The 16,690-nt window shown below is 54.4% G+C and overlaps 1 protein-coding gene across 2 annotated transcripts in view; it reads left to right on the top strand.

The window, feature by feature from the left end:
- Positions 1-16,216, top strand: part of ATP1A3 (ATPase Na+/K+ transporting subunit alpha 3) — a 28,398-nt gene extending 12,182 nt beyond the window's left edge. For both annotated transcript variants that reach the window (XM_002762181.6, XM_002762180.6), the window contains exons 9-23: positions 1,566-1,764; positions 1,841-1,950; positions 2,036-2,170; positions 5,096-5,288; positions 5,548-5,723; positions 5,803-5,939; positions 7,562-7,712; positions 8,436-8,604; positions 12,278-12,432; positions 12,514-12,637; positions 13,215-13,360; positions 13,872-14,002; positions 15,058-15,159; positions 15,486-15,577; positions 15,836-16,216. In XM_002762181.6, coding sequence (XP_002762227.1) covers positions 1,566-1,764; positions 1,841-1,950; positions 2,036-2,170; positions 5,096-5,288; positions 5,548-5,723; positions 5,803-5,939; positions 7,562-7,712; positions 8,436-8,604; positions 12,278-12,432; positions 12,514-12,637; positions 13,215-13,360; positions 13,872-14,002; positions 15,058-15,159; positions 15,486-15,577; positions 15,836-15,864 — 2,049 coding nt within the window. In that variant the 3' untranslated portion in view covers positions 15,865-16,216. The remainder of the gene's footprint in view (positions 1-1,565; positions 1,765-1,840; positions 1,951-2,035; positions 2,171-5,095; positions 5,289-5,547; positions 5,724-5,802; positions 5,940-7,561; positions 7,713-8,435; positions 8,605-12,277; positions 12,433-12,513; positions 12,638-13,214; positions 13,361-13,871; positions 14,003-15,057; positions 15,160-15,485; positions 15,578-15,835) is intronic.
- The last annotated feature ends 474 nt before the right edge of the window (positions 16,217-16,690 follow it).

Genomic DNA, 16,690 nt, shown 5'->3' with positions numbered 1-16,690 from the left:
AAAAAAGTTTGCCATATTTTCCGTATTAGCATGTTGAAAGCTACCCTATGTCAAATGGATTTTTACACACATGTACAATGGATTGCACATATTGTGAACTTAGTCTGACGATTTTGGGCAAACTGAACACAGTTATATCAGCGCAAGACCTTATTTAGCCCCTGCCCTGCCAACACAAGGGAAATCCCTAATCTGGCTGCTAACAGCGTTGATTAACTTTGCCTGTTTTCAAACTTTGTGTTAATAGAATAATTCAGTATGAACTCATTTCTGGCTCTTTTTGGCTAAACACGTTTTTGACCTTCACCTGTGCAGGTTCGGGTAGCAGTAATGTATTTGTTTTTGTCAATGTGTACTATTCCGTCATCCACAATTTATCTTTTCTGCTGTTAGTGGACAGCTGAGTCATTTGCAGTTTGGGACATTTTTTTTTTTTTTGAGTCAGAGTCTCACTCCAGTGCCCAGGCTGGAGTGCATTGTTGCGATCTCGGATCACTGCAACCTCTGCCCTCCTAGGTTCAAGGGGTTCTCGTGCCTCAGCCTCCCAAGTAGCTGAGATTACAGGTGTGCATCACCACATCTAGCTAAGTTTTGTACTTTTACTAGAGTTGGGGTTTCACTATGTTAGACAGGCTGGTCTCAAACTCTTGATACCAAGTGATGCACCCACCTTGGCCTCCCAAAGTGCTAGGATTACAGACATGAGCCACGGTACCTGGCCTGGACAGTTTTTAAGACAGGGTCTTGCTCTGTCACTCAGGCTGGAGTGCAGTGGTGCCGTCGTAGTTCACTGCAGACTTGAACTCCTGGGCTCCAGCGATCCTCCTGCCTGAGCTTCCCAAGTAGCTAAGACTACAGGTGCATGCCACCATGCCTGGCTAATTAAAAAAAAAAAAATCTGTAGAGATGAGGTCTCACTGTGTTGCCCAGGCATGTCTCAAACTCCTTGGCTCACACTGTCCTTGTGCCTTGGCCTTTTAGAGTGTTGGGATTACAGGTGTGATCCACCACACCTGGCCATTTTGCACATTTTTTTTTTTTTTTTGAGACTGATTGTTGCTCTCGTTGCCCAGGCTGGAGTGCAATGGCACGATCTCAGCTCACTGCAACCTCCGCCTCTTGGCTTCAAGTGATTCTCCTGCCTCAGCCTCCCAAGTAGCTGGGATTACAGGCATGCACCATCACACCCGGCTAATTTTGCGTTTTTAGTAGAGATGGAGTTTCTCCATGTTGGTCAGGCTGGTCTCAAACTCCCAACCTCACGTGATCTGCCTGCCTCAGCCTCCCAAAGTGCTGGGATGACAGGCGTGAGCCTCCGCACTCAGCCATTTTACACTATTATGCATGTGGCTGCTATGAACAGTCTAGTCTCTGCCTTTGGGCGTCTCTGCCCTGTTTCTATTGGTCTGAACATGGGGGTGGCATTTCTGGGTGCTGCCTAATTCTTTTCTAGGCCCTCTGGATTCTCCGGGGGCTGGGCAGCTGGGCTGTGGCCCTCATGTCACTTATCCAACCCTGCCACTGGGCTTCTCCCTGCAATTCGCCTGCTCTTGCTCATCCTCCAGGTGTGTCTGACACTGACCGCCAAGCGTATGGCCCGGAAGAACTGCCTGGTGAAGAACCTGGAGGCTGTGGAAACTCTGGGGTCCACATCCACCATCTGCTCAGACAAGACGGGGACCCTCACTCAGAACCGCATGACGGTCGCCCACATGTGGTTTGACAACCAGATCCACGAGGCTGACACCACTGAGGACCAGTCAGGTGAGTGCAGGCCCTGGGTGGGGACCATGAGGGGCTGGCTCCAGGAGTCCCTGGCCCTCACCCGTGCCTTCCCCAGGGACCTCATTCGACAAAAGCTCACACACCTGGGTGGCCCTGTCTCACATCGCTGGGCTCTGTAATCGTGCTGTCTTCAAGGGCGGTCAGGACAACATTCCTGTGCTCAAGGTGGGTTCAGCTGCCAGCCTCACCTCAGCCCCACCTGAGTCCTCCCCTCCGTTGCCCTGCCTCTGACAACCCTCTCTCCCTGCAGAGGGATGTGGCCGGGGATGCCTCTGAGTCTGCCCTGCTCAAGTGCATTGAGCTGTCCTCTGGCTCCGTGAAGCTGATGCGTGAGCGCAACAAGAAAGTGGCTGAGATCCCCTTCAATTCCACCAACAAATACCAGGTACTCTGGGCTTTCCGGGAGAACCAGCCTGGCCCTCAGGTTTCCTGTGATGCCTATAAAGAGATGTCATAGAGCCTCGATTTTCCCATCTGTAAAACACGAATGATAATACCCACCTGGTGGGGAGAGGAACAGGGAGAACTTGAGAGAGTGGGAGCCAGATTCCTTTTGGAGTGAGAGGCTGAGGAGTAAAGATCCCGTAGGCTGGGTGCGGTGGCTCACGCCTCTAACCCTAGCACTTTGGGAGACTGAAGCAGAGGACCACTTGAGGCCGGGATTTCAAGATCAGCCTGGGCAAGATGGTGAAACCCCATCTGTACAATTTTTTTAATTAGCCAGGTATGGGCCGGGCGCAGTGGCTCACACCTGTCATACCAGCACTTTGGAAGGCCGAGGCAGGTGGATCACCTGAGGTCAGGAGTTCCAGACCAGCCTGATCAACATGGAGAAACTCCATCTCTACTAAAAATACAAAATTAGGCAGGCATGGTGGTGCATGCCTGTAATCCTAGCTACTCAGGGTAGGCTGAGGCAGGAGAATCGCTTGAACCCAGGAGGCGAAGGTTGCGGGGAGCCAAGATCGTGCCATTGCACTCCAGCCTAGGAAACAAGAGAGAAACTCTGTCTCAGACAAACAAACAAACAAACAAACAAAGCCAGGTGGAATGGTATGTGCCTGTTGTCTATTTGGGAAGCTGAGGCAGGAGGATTGCCTGAGCCGGAGAGGTTGAGGCTGCAGAAAGCCTAGATCACGCACTGCACTCCAGCCTGGGTGACAGGGAGAGACCCTGTCTCAAAAAAAAAAAAAAAAAAATCTGCCTATAGCAGAGAGTGGGAACCAGCAGGAGACCTCTTGGGGCAGAGCAGCAACTTTCAATCAATTCAGCAAATTTTTTTTTGAGACAGAGTCTCGCTCTCACCCAGGCTGGAATGCAGTGGTGCGATCTCGGCTCACTGCAATATCTGCCTCCCAGGTTCAAGTGATTCTTGTGCCTCAGCTTCCCGAGTAGCTGAATTAGAGGCATGCACTACCATGCCCAGCTAGTTTTTGTATTTTTAGTATTGATGGGATTTCACCATGTTGGCCAGACTGGTCTTGAACTCCTGATCCCATCTCGGCCTCCCAAAGTGCTGGGATGATAAGCATCAGCCACCATGCCTGGCCCATTCAGCAAACATTTTTTGAGCAGCCACCACGTTAGGCTCTGTTTTGGCTACTGGGTATACACGCAGTAGTTAGTGAAACCAAGTTCCCCCTCTCTGGGACTTATGCTCTGGTTCCAGAAGACAGACAATAACAAAGACAGGAGGAGGTAATTGTAGTGGTTGTGGTGCTGAGGGCGGGATCCCTGCAGGTGTCTGGGGGAAGAGCGTTGGGGTGGCAGGCACAGCCAGTGCAAAGGCCCAGAGGCGGGAGTGTGCTGAAGCATCTGATCACCAGCCAGCCAGCCAGTACAGAAGGGCCAGGAGCCAGGGAGCGTGCTGGGAGCAGTGGGTGCTGGCCAGATCCTGTAGGGCCACAGGCATGGAGAGGACTTGGCTGTGACTCTGAGGAGCACGCAAGACTCCAGGGGGCTCTGAGCCAAAGAGAGACAGGAGTTGACTCAGAGCTTTTAAAATCACTTTATTAAGATGTAATTAACATACCATCTTAGATCGTCCATCTAAGTGTGTAATAGTTTTAGTATATTCTGAGATATAGGCAGCCGTCCACATAGTCAATTTTAGAGCGTTTTTATCACCTCCAAAAAGAAAACCCCGCATCACTCAGCTGTCACCCACCCCCTCCTCCCCCACACTCCCAGACCTAAGCAACCACTAACCTACTTTCTGTCTGTATGGATTTGCCTACTCCGGACATTTTGTAAAAATGGAAGCATACGGCTGGGCATGGGACTCATACCTGTAAACCCAGCACTTTGGGAGGCCAAGGCAGGAGGATAGCTTGAACTCAGGAGATTGAGACCCACGTGGGCAACATCGGGAGAGCAGGTCTCTACAAAAAATTACCCACGTGTGGTGGTGTGCGCCTATGGTCCCAGCTACATGGGAGACTAAGTGGGAGGATCGAATGAGCCTGGGAGGTTGAGGCTGCGGTGAGCTGTGATCTCGCCACTGTTCTCCAGCTGGAATGATAAACCAAGACCCTGTCTTTTCTTTCTTTCTTTTTTTTTTTTTTTGAGACGCAGTTTCATTCTTGTTGCCCAGGCTGGAGTACAGTGATGCCATCTCAGCTCACTACAACCTCCGCCTCCCAGGTTCAAGTGATTCTCCTGCCTCAGCCTCCCGAGTGCTGGGATTACAAGTGTGCACCACCATGCCCCGCTAATTTTGTATTTTTACCAGAGACGGGGTTTCTCCATGTTAGTCAGGCTGGGATTACAGGTGTGAGCCTCCACACCTGGCCAGGACTCTTAAAAAAAAAGGGCAGGGGGTTGGGAGAGGCAGGTGTAGTGGCTCATGCCAATTATGCCATCACTTTGAGAGGCTGAGGCAGGCAGATCACTTGAGGCCAGGAGTTGGAGACCAGCCTGGCCAACATGGTGAAATCCTGTCTTTACTAAAAATAAAAAAGTTGGGTGTGGTGATGGTGCCTATAATCCCAGCTGCTCGGGAGGCTGAGACAGGAGAATCACTTGAACCCAGGAAGTAGAGGTTGCAGTGAGCCAAGATTGTGCCACTGCACTCCAGCCTGGGTGACAGAGACTTTTTTTTTTTTTTTTGAGACTCCATCTCAAAAAAAAAATCCATAAGATAGAAGTGGACAGGAATGAGCAGAAGTCTCTGAGAGAGAGTCTCCCCTCTGGGGGAGCCCTAGTGTGGGTCTATCCTGGAACCCGTGGCTCTGGACTGGGTACAGGATGGTGCAGGGAGCTTCCCAGTGTCTGCGTGGCTCAGGCATGCCACCCTCTGCTCGGTCCTCAGCTCTCCATCCATGAGACCGAGGACCCCAACGACAACCGATACCTGCTGGTGATGAAGGGTGCCCCCGAACGCATCCTGGACCGCTGCTCCACCATCCTACTGCAGGGCAAGGAGCAGCCTCTGGACGAGGAGATGAAGGAGGCCTTCCAGAACGCCTACCTTGAGCTTGGAGGCCTGGGCGAGCGCGTGCTTGGTGCGGGGCTGCTGGGGCACATGCTGGGCCGGCTATGGGGTCCATAGAGGGCAAGGAGGGTTGAATGGCCTGTAAATGAATGCATGAATGAATGAATGGATGGATGAGAAGGCAAGGCATCCTAGGAAATGAGTGCTGACTGACCGTCTTGCTAATGGGGAGATGGAATGTGGGCGATGCAGACATCTAGGGGCATGGGGCGGAGGCCTGGAGGTCCCAAGGCTGGGACCCTCATGTGCAATCCCTTCCCTGCCGCCAGGTTTCTGCCATTACTACCTACCCGAGGAGCAGTTCCCCAAGGGCTTTGCCTTCGACTGCGACGACGTGAACTTCACCACAGACAATCTCTGCTTCGTGGGCCTCATGTCCATGATCGACCCTCCCCGGGCAGCCGTCCCTGATGCAGTGGGCAAGTGTCGCAGTGCAGGCATCAAGGTGTGGCTTGGGGTGGCTGGGAGAGGCCAGGCCAAGCGCAGGGCAGCGGGGAGGCCATGCCTAAAACCAATGCCTGCAGGTCATCATGGTCACTGGCGATCACCCCATCACGGCCAAGGCCATTGCCAAGGGCGTCGGCATCATCTCTGAGGGCAACGAGACCGTGGAGGACATCGCTGCCCGGCTCAACATTCCCGTCAGCCAGGTCAACCCCCGGTGAGCCACCTGTCCCAGCCAGGGCACTGGACATCCCTCTCAGATGTTGCCACAGAGGGACCGCCTCCCCTTCCAACCTCTCTCTGAACTGCCTGTCCCGTTCTTTCTGGGACTACTCCGTGGACCAGACCCTGGGTCCTGGCCCTCCCTTCCTCCAGTGTGGGGACATTGCAGTCACAGAGGTAGCCAGGCATCCCAGCTTTTTTTCTTTTTTCTTTTTTGATATGGAGTCTCGCTCTGTCGCCCAGGCTAGAATGCAGTGGCGAGATCTCAGCTCACTGCAACCTTCCCGTCCCAGGTTCAAGCAGTTTTCCTACTTCAGTCTCCTGAGTAGCTAGGATTACAGGCACCGGCCACCATGCCCAACTAATTTTTTTTGTATTTTTAGTAGAGATGGGGTTTCACCATGTTGGCCAGGCTGGTCTTGAACTCCTGACCTCAAGTGATCCAGCTGCCTCAGCCTCCCAAAGTGTTGGGATTACAGGCGTGAGCCAGTGCACCTGGCCTGCATCCCAGCTTTTATTGCTCATGAGCTATGTGTCATTGGGCAAGTCCTTTAGCATCCATGAACCTCAGTTTCTCCACCTCTAAAATGGGCTACTGATAATTCCTATCTCAGAGGATTCAGTGGAACCCAGTACTTCTCTGTGTCTGTCTCTCTTTTTGCCTGTCTGTCTTTATATCTCTCTTTTCTATTTCATTTTTCTGACTTCTTCAGTTTTCCCATCCTCATGCCTATCTCTGACTGCCTCCCTTCTCCGTTCCTCTAAATCCACTGCCCCTTGGCCAGGCATGTTGGCTTATGCCTGTAATACCAGCATTTTGGGAGGCCAAGGTGGGTGGATCACTTAAGGTCAGGAGTTCAAGACCAGCCTGGCCAACATCACCAAACCCCGTCTCCATTAAAAAATTAAAAAAATAATAGCCGGGTGTGGTGGCAGGCGCCTGTAATCCCAGCTACTAGGGAGGCTGAGACAGGAGAATTGCTTGAACCCAGGAAGCAGAGGTTGCAGTGAGCCGAGATTGTGTCACTGCCCTCCAGCCTGGGTGACAGAGCAAGACCCCATCTCAAAAATAAAGAGGCTGTGCAAGGTGGCTCACACCTGTAATCCCAGCACTTTGGGAGGCCGAGACAGGTGGATCACCTGAGGTCAGGAGTTCAAGACTCCTGGCCAACATGATGAAACCCTATCTCTACTAAAAATACAAAAATTAGCCTAGCCTGGTGGTGCTAGCCTGTAGTCTCAGCTACTCGGGAGGCTGAAGCAGGAGAATTGCTTCAACCCGGGAGGTTGCCGTGAGCTGAAATCTCACCACTGCACTCAAGCCTGGGCGACAGAGCAAGACTCTGTCTTGGAAAAAAAATAAATAAATATAAATAAATAAATAAATAGTAAATCAGTAACTGACCACCGCCGTGAAGCCCTTCCTCAGGCATTCCCGCACCCCTGCTGCAGTAGCCCCCTTCTCCCCTGCTTCCCCCGAGGTCCCTTACCCCAGCCCCTGGTCCTCTGGCTCTCCTGGCTGTGGGGCTGGCCCGTCTGTCTCTCTGTCCCTCAGGGATCACTTTGCCACTTCTCACACACCCCAACCTCAGCCATCACACTCTCTGCTCTTCCCAGGGATGCCAAGGCCTGTGTGATCCACGGCACCGACCTCAAGGACTTCACCTCTGAGCAAATTGATGAGATCCTGCAGAATCACACTGAGATCGTCTTTGCCCGCACGTCCCCCCAGCAGAAGCTCATCATCGTGGAAGGCTGTCAGAGACAGGTGGGCTGTGCTCCCGCAGAGGAGGGGAGGGGGCCTTCACTCCTGGTCCTCACTGATAGCCGGGGCCTCCTGGGTCTGAGGGAAGAGGGGCTGGAGCCTGGACTCTTGCTTGGGTCAGAGGGAGGAGGAGCTGGGGGTCTGGACCCCTGGGTCTGAGGGAGGAGGGGCTGGGGCCTGGACCCCTGGGTCTGAGGGAGGAGGGGCTGAGGCCTGGACTCTTAGGTCGAAGGGAGGAGAGGCTGGGGACCTGGACTCCTGGTTTTGAGGGAGGAGGGACTGGAGACCTGGACTCCTAGTTCTGAGGGAGGAGGGATGGGGGACCTGGACCCCTGGGTCTAAGGGAGGAGAGGCTAGGGCTTGGACTCCTGGGACTGAGGGAGGAAGGGCTGGGGCCTGGACTCCTGGCACTGAGGGAGAAGGGGCTGGGGCCTGCACTCCTGGGACTGAGGGAGGAGGGGCTGGGGACCTGGACTCCTGGGACTGAGGAAGGAGGGGCTGGGGACCTGGACTCCTGGGTCTGAGGGAGGAGGGGCTGGGGCCTGGACCCTTGGGTTTGAGGGAGGAAGGGCTGGGGCCTGGATCCCTGGGTCTGAAAGAGGAAGGGCTGGGGGCCTGAACTCCTAGGTCTGAAGGAGGAGGGGCTGGGGTCTTGGGCTTCCAGATCTGAGGGAGGAGGCTCTTGGGCCTGGTTCTGGGAGTCGTCCTTACTCTCTCTCCCTCCAGGGTGCAATCGTGGCTGTAACTGGGGATGGTGTGAACGACTCCCCTGCTCTGAAGAAGGCCGACATTGGGGTGGCCATGGGCATCGCTGGCTCTGATGTCTCCAAGCAGGCGGCTGACATGATCCTGCTGGATGACAACTTTGCCTCCATCGTCACAGGGGTGGAAGAGGGTGAGTTGGCCATGGGTAGCCCTGGAGAACAGGGTCACTCCCGGAGGCCTGAGACTGGTGAGGGGAACTGACCAGGGCTGCAGGAAGATATGTGGGAGAGACCAGAGCCCCCTGCTGGCCCTGGTGGAGCTTGAGGCTGTCCTTTTCTATCTTCCTCCCTTGTGGGGTGGGGAGCTCCCCTCGGCAGGACTGAGCTGACACATTGCTGGGTCCCCAAATCATCCAGCACAGGCCCCATCTGGTAGGTAAAGCCAACTTGGAGACTTTTAAAAAACATTCTCAGGCAGGGCTCAATGGCTCACGCCTATAATCCCAGCACTTTGGGATGTTGAGGCAGGTGGATCAGGAGGTTGGGAGATCGAGACCATCCTGACCAACATGGTGAAACCCCATCTCAACTAAAATACAAAAAACTAGTTGGGCATCATGTCCCATAATCTCAGCTACTCAGGAGACTGAGGCAGGGGAATCACTTGAACCCAGGAGATAGAGGTTGCAGTGAGCAGAGATCATGCCACTGCACTCCAGCCTGGCAACAGAGCAAGATTTTGCCTCAAATATATATATTCTCAAGCCCAACGAGGGGGAAGCCAGGGACCCTGGGGGAGGCCTCAGGGGACCCCTCTGCCAGCCTGGGCTAGGGGTTGAGGGAGCTTCCCAGAGAGGACAGGGATGGCTGAGCTGAGTCAGGGGCCATGCTGCGATGTCCACGTAGAACAGTGCCAGGGAGTCACAGGCAGAGGAACTGGTATGAAGGCAAGGCGGTGTGAGGGCTGGGGTTTGAGGCTGCTGTTGCTGCTGAGGCGGGGGCACCAGGGGCCTGGGCTGCAGAGCCAACAGGCACCACCTCCTGACGGGCCACAGAAGGGCTGGTTCACATTCAGATTTATTCTGATCATCAAAGTAATTCATGATAATTATAGATAAATGCAGAAAAGCATTCAGGAAAAAATTGGAGTCACCCATAACCTCACCATCCAGAAATAATCATGGTTCGTGCCTTGGTGCATTTTCTTCCAGTTTCTCTCTCTCATTTGAAATGTCATTGGTGTAGGCCTGCTGCGGTGGCTCACACCTGTAATCCCAGCACTTTGGGAGGCCGAGGCGGGTGGATCACGAGATCAAGAGATCGAGACCATCCTGGTGAAACCCCGTCTCTACTAAAAATACAAAAAATTAGCTGGGCGTGGTGGCGCGTGCCTGTAATCCCAGCTACTCAGGAGGCTGAGGTAGGAGAATTGCCTGAACCCAGGAGGCGGAAGTTGCAGTGAGCTGAGATCGTGCCATTGCACTCCAGCCTGGGTAACGAGCGAAACTTGGTCTCAAAAAAAAAAAAAAAGAAATGTCACTGGTGTAAAAAGTAGTTCATAGTAAAAGAGAATTCAAACAGCAAAGCTGAGCCCCGAGTAACAGATTAAATGTCCTTAGCCCTTGTCTCCTATGTCCCAAAGGAAACCATGGTTAACGCTTTCTTATCCTCCCAAGAGACATCTTTTTTTGGGGGTGGGAGTGGGGATAGGGTTGCCCAAGATGGAGTGCAGTGGCACGATCTCCGCTCACTACAGCCTCCACCTCCTGGGCTTAATTGATCCTCCTGCCTCAGGCCCCTAAGTAGCTGAGACTATAGGTATGCACCACCACACCTGGCTGATTTTTAATATTTTGTGGAGATGGGGTTTTGTCATGTTGCCCAGGCTGGTCTTTATTTTTTTTTTGAGATGGAGTCTCGCCCTGTCACCCAGGCTGGAGTGCAATGGCACTATGTTGGCTCACTGCAACCTCTGTCCCCCGGGTTCAAGCAATTCTCCTGCCTCAGACTCCTGAGTAGCTGGGATTACAGGTGCGTGCCACCATGCCCACTAAATTTTTTGTATCTTTAGTAGAGACGGGGTTTCACTGTGTTGGCCAGGCTGGTCTCAACCTCCTGACCTCGTGATCCACCCACCTTGGCCTCCCAAAGTGCTAGGATTACAGGTGTGAGCCACTGCACCCAGCCAAGTTTTGTATTTTTAGTAGAGATGGGGTTTCACCATGTTGGCCAGGCTGGTCTTGATCTCCTGAACTGAAGTGATCCCCTGACCTTGGCCTCCCAGTTTGCTGGGATTACAGGCATGAGCCATTACACTTGGCCTCCCCAAGACATCTACACATACACAGTGTACACACTGTCTCAGATACAGGCATCGGCTCCTTCCGAATCTGATGCATCATGCTGGAAGCTTGGGAGGCAGCTGTGAGCAGAGCAGACACCATCCGTGTTCTCATGGGGTGGGAGAGACAGGCTTAAACAAGTTAACAGATGCATAATTACAAATTGTGACAAATGCCCGGAAGAAAACAGGCCACCGTGATAGATAATAATGAAACTCCTGCCAGATGGGGTGGATAGGGAAGGCCTCTCTGAAGGGAGGGAAGAAATGTCTAACTTCCATCAGGGCCTGGGCACGGGGTTCACGCCTGCAATCCCAGCACTTTGGGAGACCAAGGTGGGAGGATAGCTTGAGCCCAGGAGTCCAAGACCTGCCTCTACAACAAATTAAGACCTCATCTCTATAAAAACATTAAAAAATTACAGCTGGGCATGGCGGCTCACACCTGTAATCCCAGCACTTTGAGAGGCCAATGCAGGAGAATTGCCTGAGGTCAGGAGATTAAGGTCATCCTGGCCAACATGGTGAAACCCCATCTCTACTAAAAATACAAAACTTAGCTGGGTATGGTGGCGGGCATCTGTTTATTGTGATGTAGCATGGGTATAGTGAGTTGGGCATATTATATCTCAATGAAATATTCAACCAGACAGGTGTATAAATTTTTACACCTGTACCACCCATGCAATCACCAGACCCCAGTCAAGATAGAGAACCGTTCCAGCCCCCGTTCGGGTGTTGTCTGCCCCCGTTCCAGTCTATATCCCTACTCCTAGAAATAACCACTATCCTGAGTCTTTGCCCAGAGATGGGTACTGAGCCTGTTCCGGATGGAGTCGTATGGTATGAATGCTTTTGTGTCTGGCTTGTGTCACTCAGCACGGGGATCCGAGGTTCGGCTTCGGAGTTGTGTGTCCATAGCTCACGCCTTCTTGCTGTGTGGTATTTGACTGTGTGATGTACTGTGGTTTATTCACCCCTCACCTGTTGATGGAAGTGGGGTTGGCTCTGGCTTTTGGCTATGATGAGTGATGCTACAGTGAACATTCTCATACTTGCTTTTTGGTGAACATAAACAATCTTCCTCTCTTTTGGATATAAAACCTAGCAGTTAGCTGGGTGTGGTGGCTCTCGCCTGTAATCCTAGCACTTTGGGAGGCTGAGGCAGGTGGATCATGAGGTCAAGAGTTCTAGACTAGCCTGGTCAACATGGTGAAACCCTGTCTCTACTAAAAATACAAATATTAGCTGGGTATGGTAGCGCATGCCTTTAGTCTCAACTACATGGGAGGCTGAGGGAAGAGGATCACTTGAGCCTGGGAGTCGAGGCTGCAGTGAGTCCTAATTGTGTCACTGCACTGCAGCCTGGACAACAGAGTGAGACCCTGTCTCAAAAAAGAAAAAAAATGGTGGGTAGGCTGGGGGGCTGGAGAGTAGAAAAGGACACTGAACTGGGGGAGGAGGGGCAGAGGGAGTAGGCCTCCCTGGCATGGGCACCCACTCTGAGCCCATTTGTGCCCCAGGCCGCCTGATCTTTGACAACCTGAAGAAGTCCATTGCCTACACCCTGACCAGCAACATCCCGGAGATCACGCCCTTCCTGCTGTTCATCATGGCCAACATCCCGCTGCCCCTGGGCACCATCACCATCCTCTGCATCGACCTGGGCACTGACATGGTGAGCCCTGGAGGCCATCCCTGGGCCCCGGGAGGGCGGAGTCCTCCCAGTCCCCCAGCTCACCTGGCCTCCCCTGCCCAGGTCCCTGCCATCTCACTGGCCTACGAGGCTGCTGAAAGCGACATCATGAAGCGACAGCCCAGGAACCCACGGACGGACAAGCTGGTCAATGAGAGACTCATCAGCATGGCCTATGGGCAGATCGGTGAGGCACCAGGGACTCTACCTCCTTAGGGCCCAGTGTTGGGCCTAGAGCAGCGCCTGGATCACTGTGGGTGCTTGGGACCCTGGCATTGACTCAGGGGAGCAGACATGGACAGGACCAGCCAGTGAGCTGAGGGCGGGGCCTGTACCAGTCCTTCTCCGCCTCCTCCTCTCTGCTGCTGATGTGTACAGAGCCCAGCGGTGTGGAGCAGCCACCCTTAGGGGCTGTCCCAGCAAGCAAAGGCTTCATGGCGGTGGTCCCAGGACTGGGGAGGTCATTCCTGCAAAGGGGGCTCAAGCTGGGGCTCCTCCAAGAATTCATGATGTTTAGTTGGCCTGGGTCAGGTGGGAGAGGGGCTCCGGGTTATGCCTCTGGGAGATCCCCTCTCCAAAGCCCCTGTCCCAGGCGGCTCACCCACCTCAGGGCCTCACCACCAAGTAAGACCTCAGGTCGCCCTCTGGGAACCAATGTTCAGATAATAGGACTCCCCAAGGGGGCATCTGGGACCCTGGGAGGTGCCCTGGACTGGCTCCTGGCCGCAGCCTGAGCCTCTCGCCTGCTCCCTCCCTCCTCCCAGGAATGATCCAGGCTCTTGGCGGCTTCTTCTCTTACTTTGTGATCCTGGCAGAAAATGGCTTCTTGCCTGGCAACCTGGTGGGCATCCGGCTCAACTGGGATGACCGCACCGTCAATGACCTGGAGGACAGTTACGGGCAGCAGTGGGTGAGTGCAGCAGCGTGCCGTGTCCCTGCCCACCACGGATCCCCGGGCCGAACTGTCCCAGCCATGCACAGCCACTTCCTACGATGGCCCCTCAGTCTCCCATGGCAGCGTCAAGGCCTTTGCTGGCCACACAGGGCTTCCTGGGCACCCTTAGTCCAGCCCCTCTGGAGCCTCCTTCCCGAGCTCTCTGCCCTGCCAGGCCTTCTTCCCCGCCTTTGTCTGTCCCTTCAAATCCCGGCTGCTGTCTATCTGCCTCAGGAGGCCCACAGGGTCCTCTTCCTCCTCCCTGGCCCCTGGTGGACGATGAGATCACTATTAACCTTTCTCCTGCCATGTACATCTCCTGACTCCTCCCTCGGGACTATGAGCCCTCAGAAGGAAGCCACATCTGAGGCCCTGGGGACCCCAAGCAGGGTAGGGTGAGGCAAGGAGCCCAGAACATCGTCGGGATGGTGGCTGGGGCTGCAGTGCCACTGACTGACAGGCCATGGCCGGGCCACCGCTCCTACAGACATACGAGCAGAGGAAGGTGGTGGAGTTCACCTGCCACACGGCCTTCTTCGTGAGCATTGTGGTCGTCCAGTGGGCCGATCTGATCATCTGCAAGACCCGGAGGAACTCAGTCTTCCAGCAGGGCATGAAGTGAGGACGGGGGCATGTGGTGGCTGTCCAGCCATCCGTCCTTTCCAAGTATCTGTCTGTGTCCCTCCTCCTGTGTCCTTGCTTTGGTTTTTTGTTATTTTGTTTCATTGAGGCAGAGTCTCACTCTGTCGCCCAGGCTGGAGTTTAGCGGTGCAATCATAGCTCACTGCAGCCTCAACCTCCTGGGCCCAAGCGATCCTCCCACCTCAGCCTCCTGAGTAGCTGAGATTACAGATGAGCAACACCATATACGACTAATATTTATTTATTTAGATGCAGTCTTGCTCTGTCACCCAGCCTGGAGTGCAGTGGCGCCATCTTGGCTCACTGCAACCTCCTCCTCCTGGGTTCAAGTGATTCTCGTGCCTCAGCCTCCGGAGTAGCTGGGATTACAGGTGTGCACCACCACATCTGGCTAATTTTTTGTATGTTTAGTAGAGACGGGGTTTTGCCATGTTGCCCAAGCTGGTCTCAAACTCCTGAGTGCAGGCAATCTGCCCACCTCAGCCTCCCAAAGTGCTGGGATTACGGGCATGAGCCACCGTGCTTGGCCTAATTTTTATTTTTTGTAGAGACCAGGTCTCCCTACATTGCCCAGGTTGGTCTCACACTCCTGGCCTCAAGTGATCCTTCCATCTCAGCCTCCCAAAGTGCTAGGATTACAGGTGTGTGCCACCGCACCTGGCCCATTTTGGATTTTGCCACTGTACTGATTTTCTCTCAAGGGGTCCCATGTGTCCTGGATTCTCTCAGCCTCTGTGTGTGTCTGTGGTGGAGGTGCCCTTGGCCTTTTCTTTTTGTACCACTACCTCTCTGTGTCTGTCCCTGTCTCTGTCTGTCCCCATGTCTGTCCCTGTCTGTCTCTCTGTGTCACCATCGCTGTACCTCTATCTGCATCTCCCCATCTCTGTCTCTCTTCCTATGTCTCTGCATCTCTGTCTCTGTGTCTGTGCAGCCATCTCTGGGTGTCTGCACTGTGCCTCTCCCTGTCTCTGCGGGGTGAGGGTGCAGGGTGGGTGCTTTCTGTGCCCAGCCCTCCCCTTCTGTGCCTCCAGGAACAAGATCCTGATCTTTGGGCTGTTTGAGGAGACAGCCCTGGCTGCCTTCCTGTCCTACTGCCCTGGCATGGATGTGGCCCTGCGCATGTACCCTCTCAAGTGAGTGCCCCACCACCCCCAGCCCTGCTGGGAGGCACTTCCCTTCCCTCATGGACCCTTCCCTTCGGCTCTGCCTGGACCTCAGGCCCCACCTCCCCTGGCGTTCTCACTGCAATCCCCCATTCTGATGCCCCCCAGCCTCCCTGATGGGCAGCTCTCACCACGGGTCACTCCGAAGACCCCAGGCCCAGCCCTTCCCAGGGTACCCCTGACCTGTGAGCACGAAGGATCCTGGGAGACTGCCCTGCAGCGTCCCCTCCTGTCCCCTGGGGCTCTGCCTCTCCTTAGGGCCCCACACTTATGCCCTCCTGCTCTCCCCTCCGCAGGCCCAGCTGGTGGTTCTGTGCCTTCCCCTACAGTTTCCTCATCTTCGTCTACGATGAAATCCGCAAACTCATCCTGCGCAGGAACCCCGGGGGTGAGGGGGCTCAGCGAGGCAGCCGATGGGGGCGGGGGGCAGCAGGGTCTGTTTGCTCTGCTGGATGGCTCTGCCACCCGGTTCCCATTCTTCTCTCTCTCCCGTCTCTCCGGGCCTCCTCTCTGTCTTCCTCCAGGTCTCTGTCTGTGTGGGTTCCTTGTCTCTCTCCATCTCTGTCCCTCTCTCTGCTGTGCGGCTGGCCTTGCCGGTCTCTCTCCATCTCTTACTGTTTCTTTCTTTCCTTCTTTGTCTCTCCAGGTTGGGTGGAGAAGGAAACCTACTACTGACCTCAACCCACCACATCGCCCATCTCTTCCCCACCCCAAGCCCAGGACAGCCCCCGCCAGTCCCCCCCATTTTGTATTCTGGGGGGAGGGGCCCTCTCTCCCCATGGCCCCACCGTGGCCCCCACCCCCTCTACTATCTCCTGCCACCCCCACTCTGGCTGGCTTCTTTCCCCTGCCCCTCGCCTCTCTCCTCTCTCTTTTCTGCATCAGTTTCTCTCCCTCTCCTCACCCCTCCATCCCTTCCTCCAGCCCCAGCCACCTCCCTGGGCTCTTTTTTACTCCCCCTCAGCCCCCCGACTGATGCCATCTCTGGTTCTGGACAATTATCAAATATATCACTGGGGAGAGAGAAGTGGTGTGTGTGTTGTGCCTGCTTTCTGGGAGGGGGCTGCGGCTGGGACAGCATCCCCTCTGCTGGGGCGCACTGCCAGGTGATTCTCAAAACCCCAGGAACTTAGCCTGGCACTGGCTTGGAAGTCACGGAACCTCAGAGCCATCTAATCACTGAGTTTTCAACTCCATGAAAGTCAGAGCAGCTTGAATTTGCCAGGCGATGGGATTGTGGAACCAGAACAGAGGAGAGGGAGGGAAGCAGACGTGGGGTGGAAACAGGGAGCCTCTCGAGTAGGAGGAGGACCCAGGGGACACAACGACGATGATGATGGTGAGTGCCCGCTGTGTGCTCTGCCTACTTCTAAGTACTCTGCACAAGGAGTGTATTAAACGTACACAGAGAGGGGAAGTGATTTGCCCAAGGTCACACAGCTAAGAAGAGACAAATCTGAGATTTGAGATTTGAACTAAAGCTGTCCGAAGTTCTAGGTCA

This window comes from Callithrix jacchus, chromosome 22 (assembly GCF_049354715.1).
Source record: "Callithrix jacchus isolate 240 chromosome 22, calJac240_pri, whole genome shotgun sequence".
Lineage (NCBI taxonomy): Eukaryota > Metazoa > Chordata > Mammalia > Primates > Cebidae > Callithrix > Callithrix jacchus.
The sequence above is the reverse complement of the archived record's forward strand: the minus strand, read 5'-3'. Positions and strand labels throughout refer to the sequence as shown.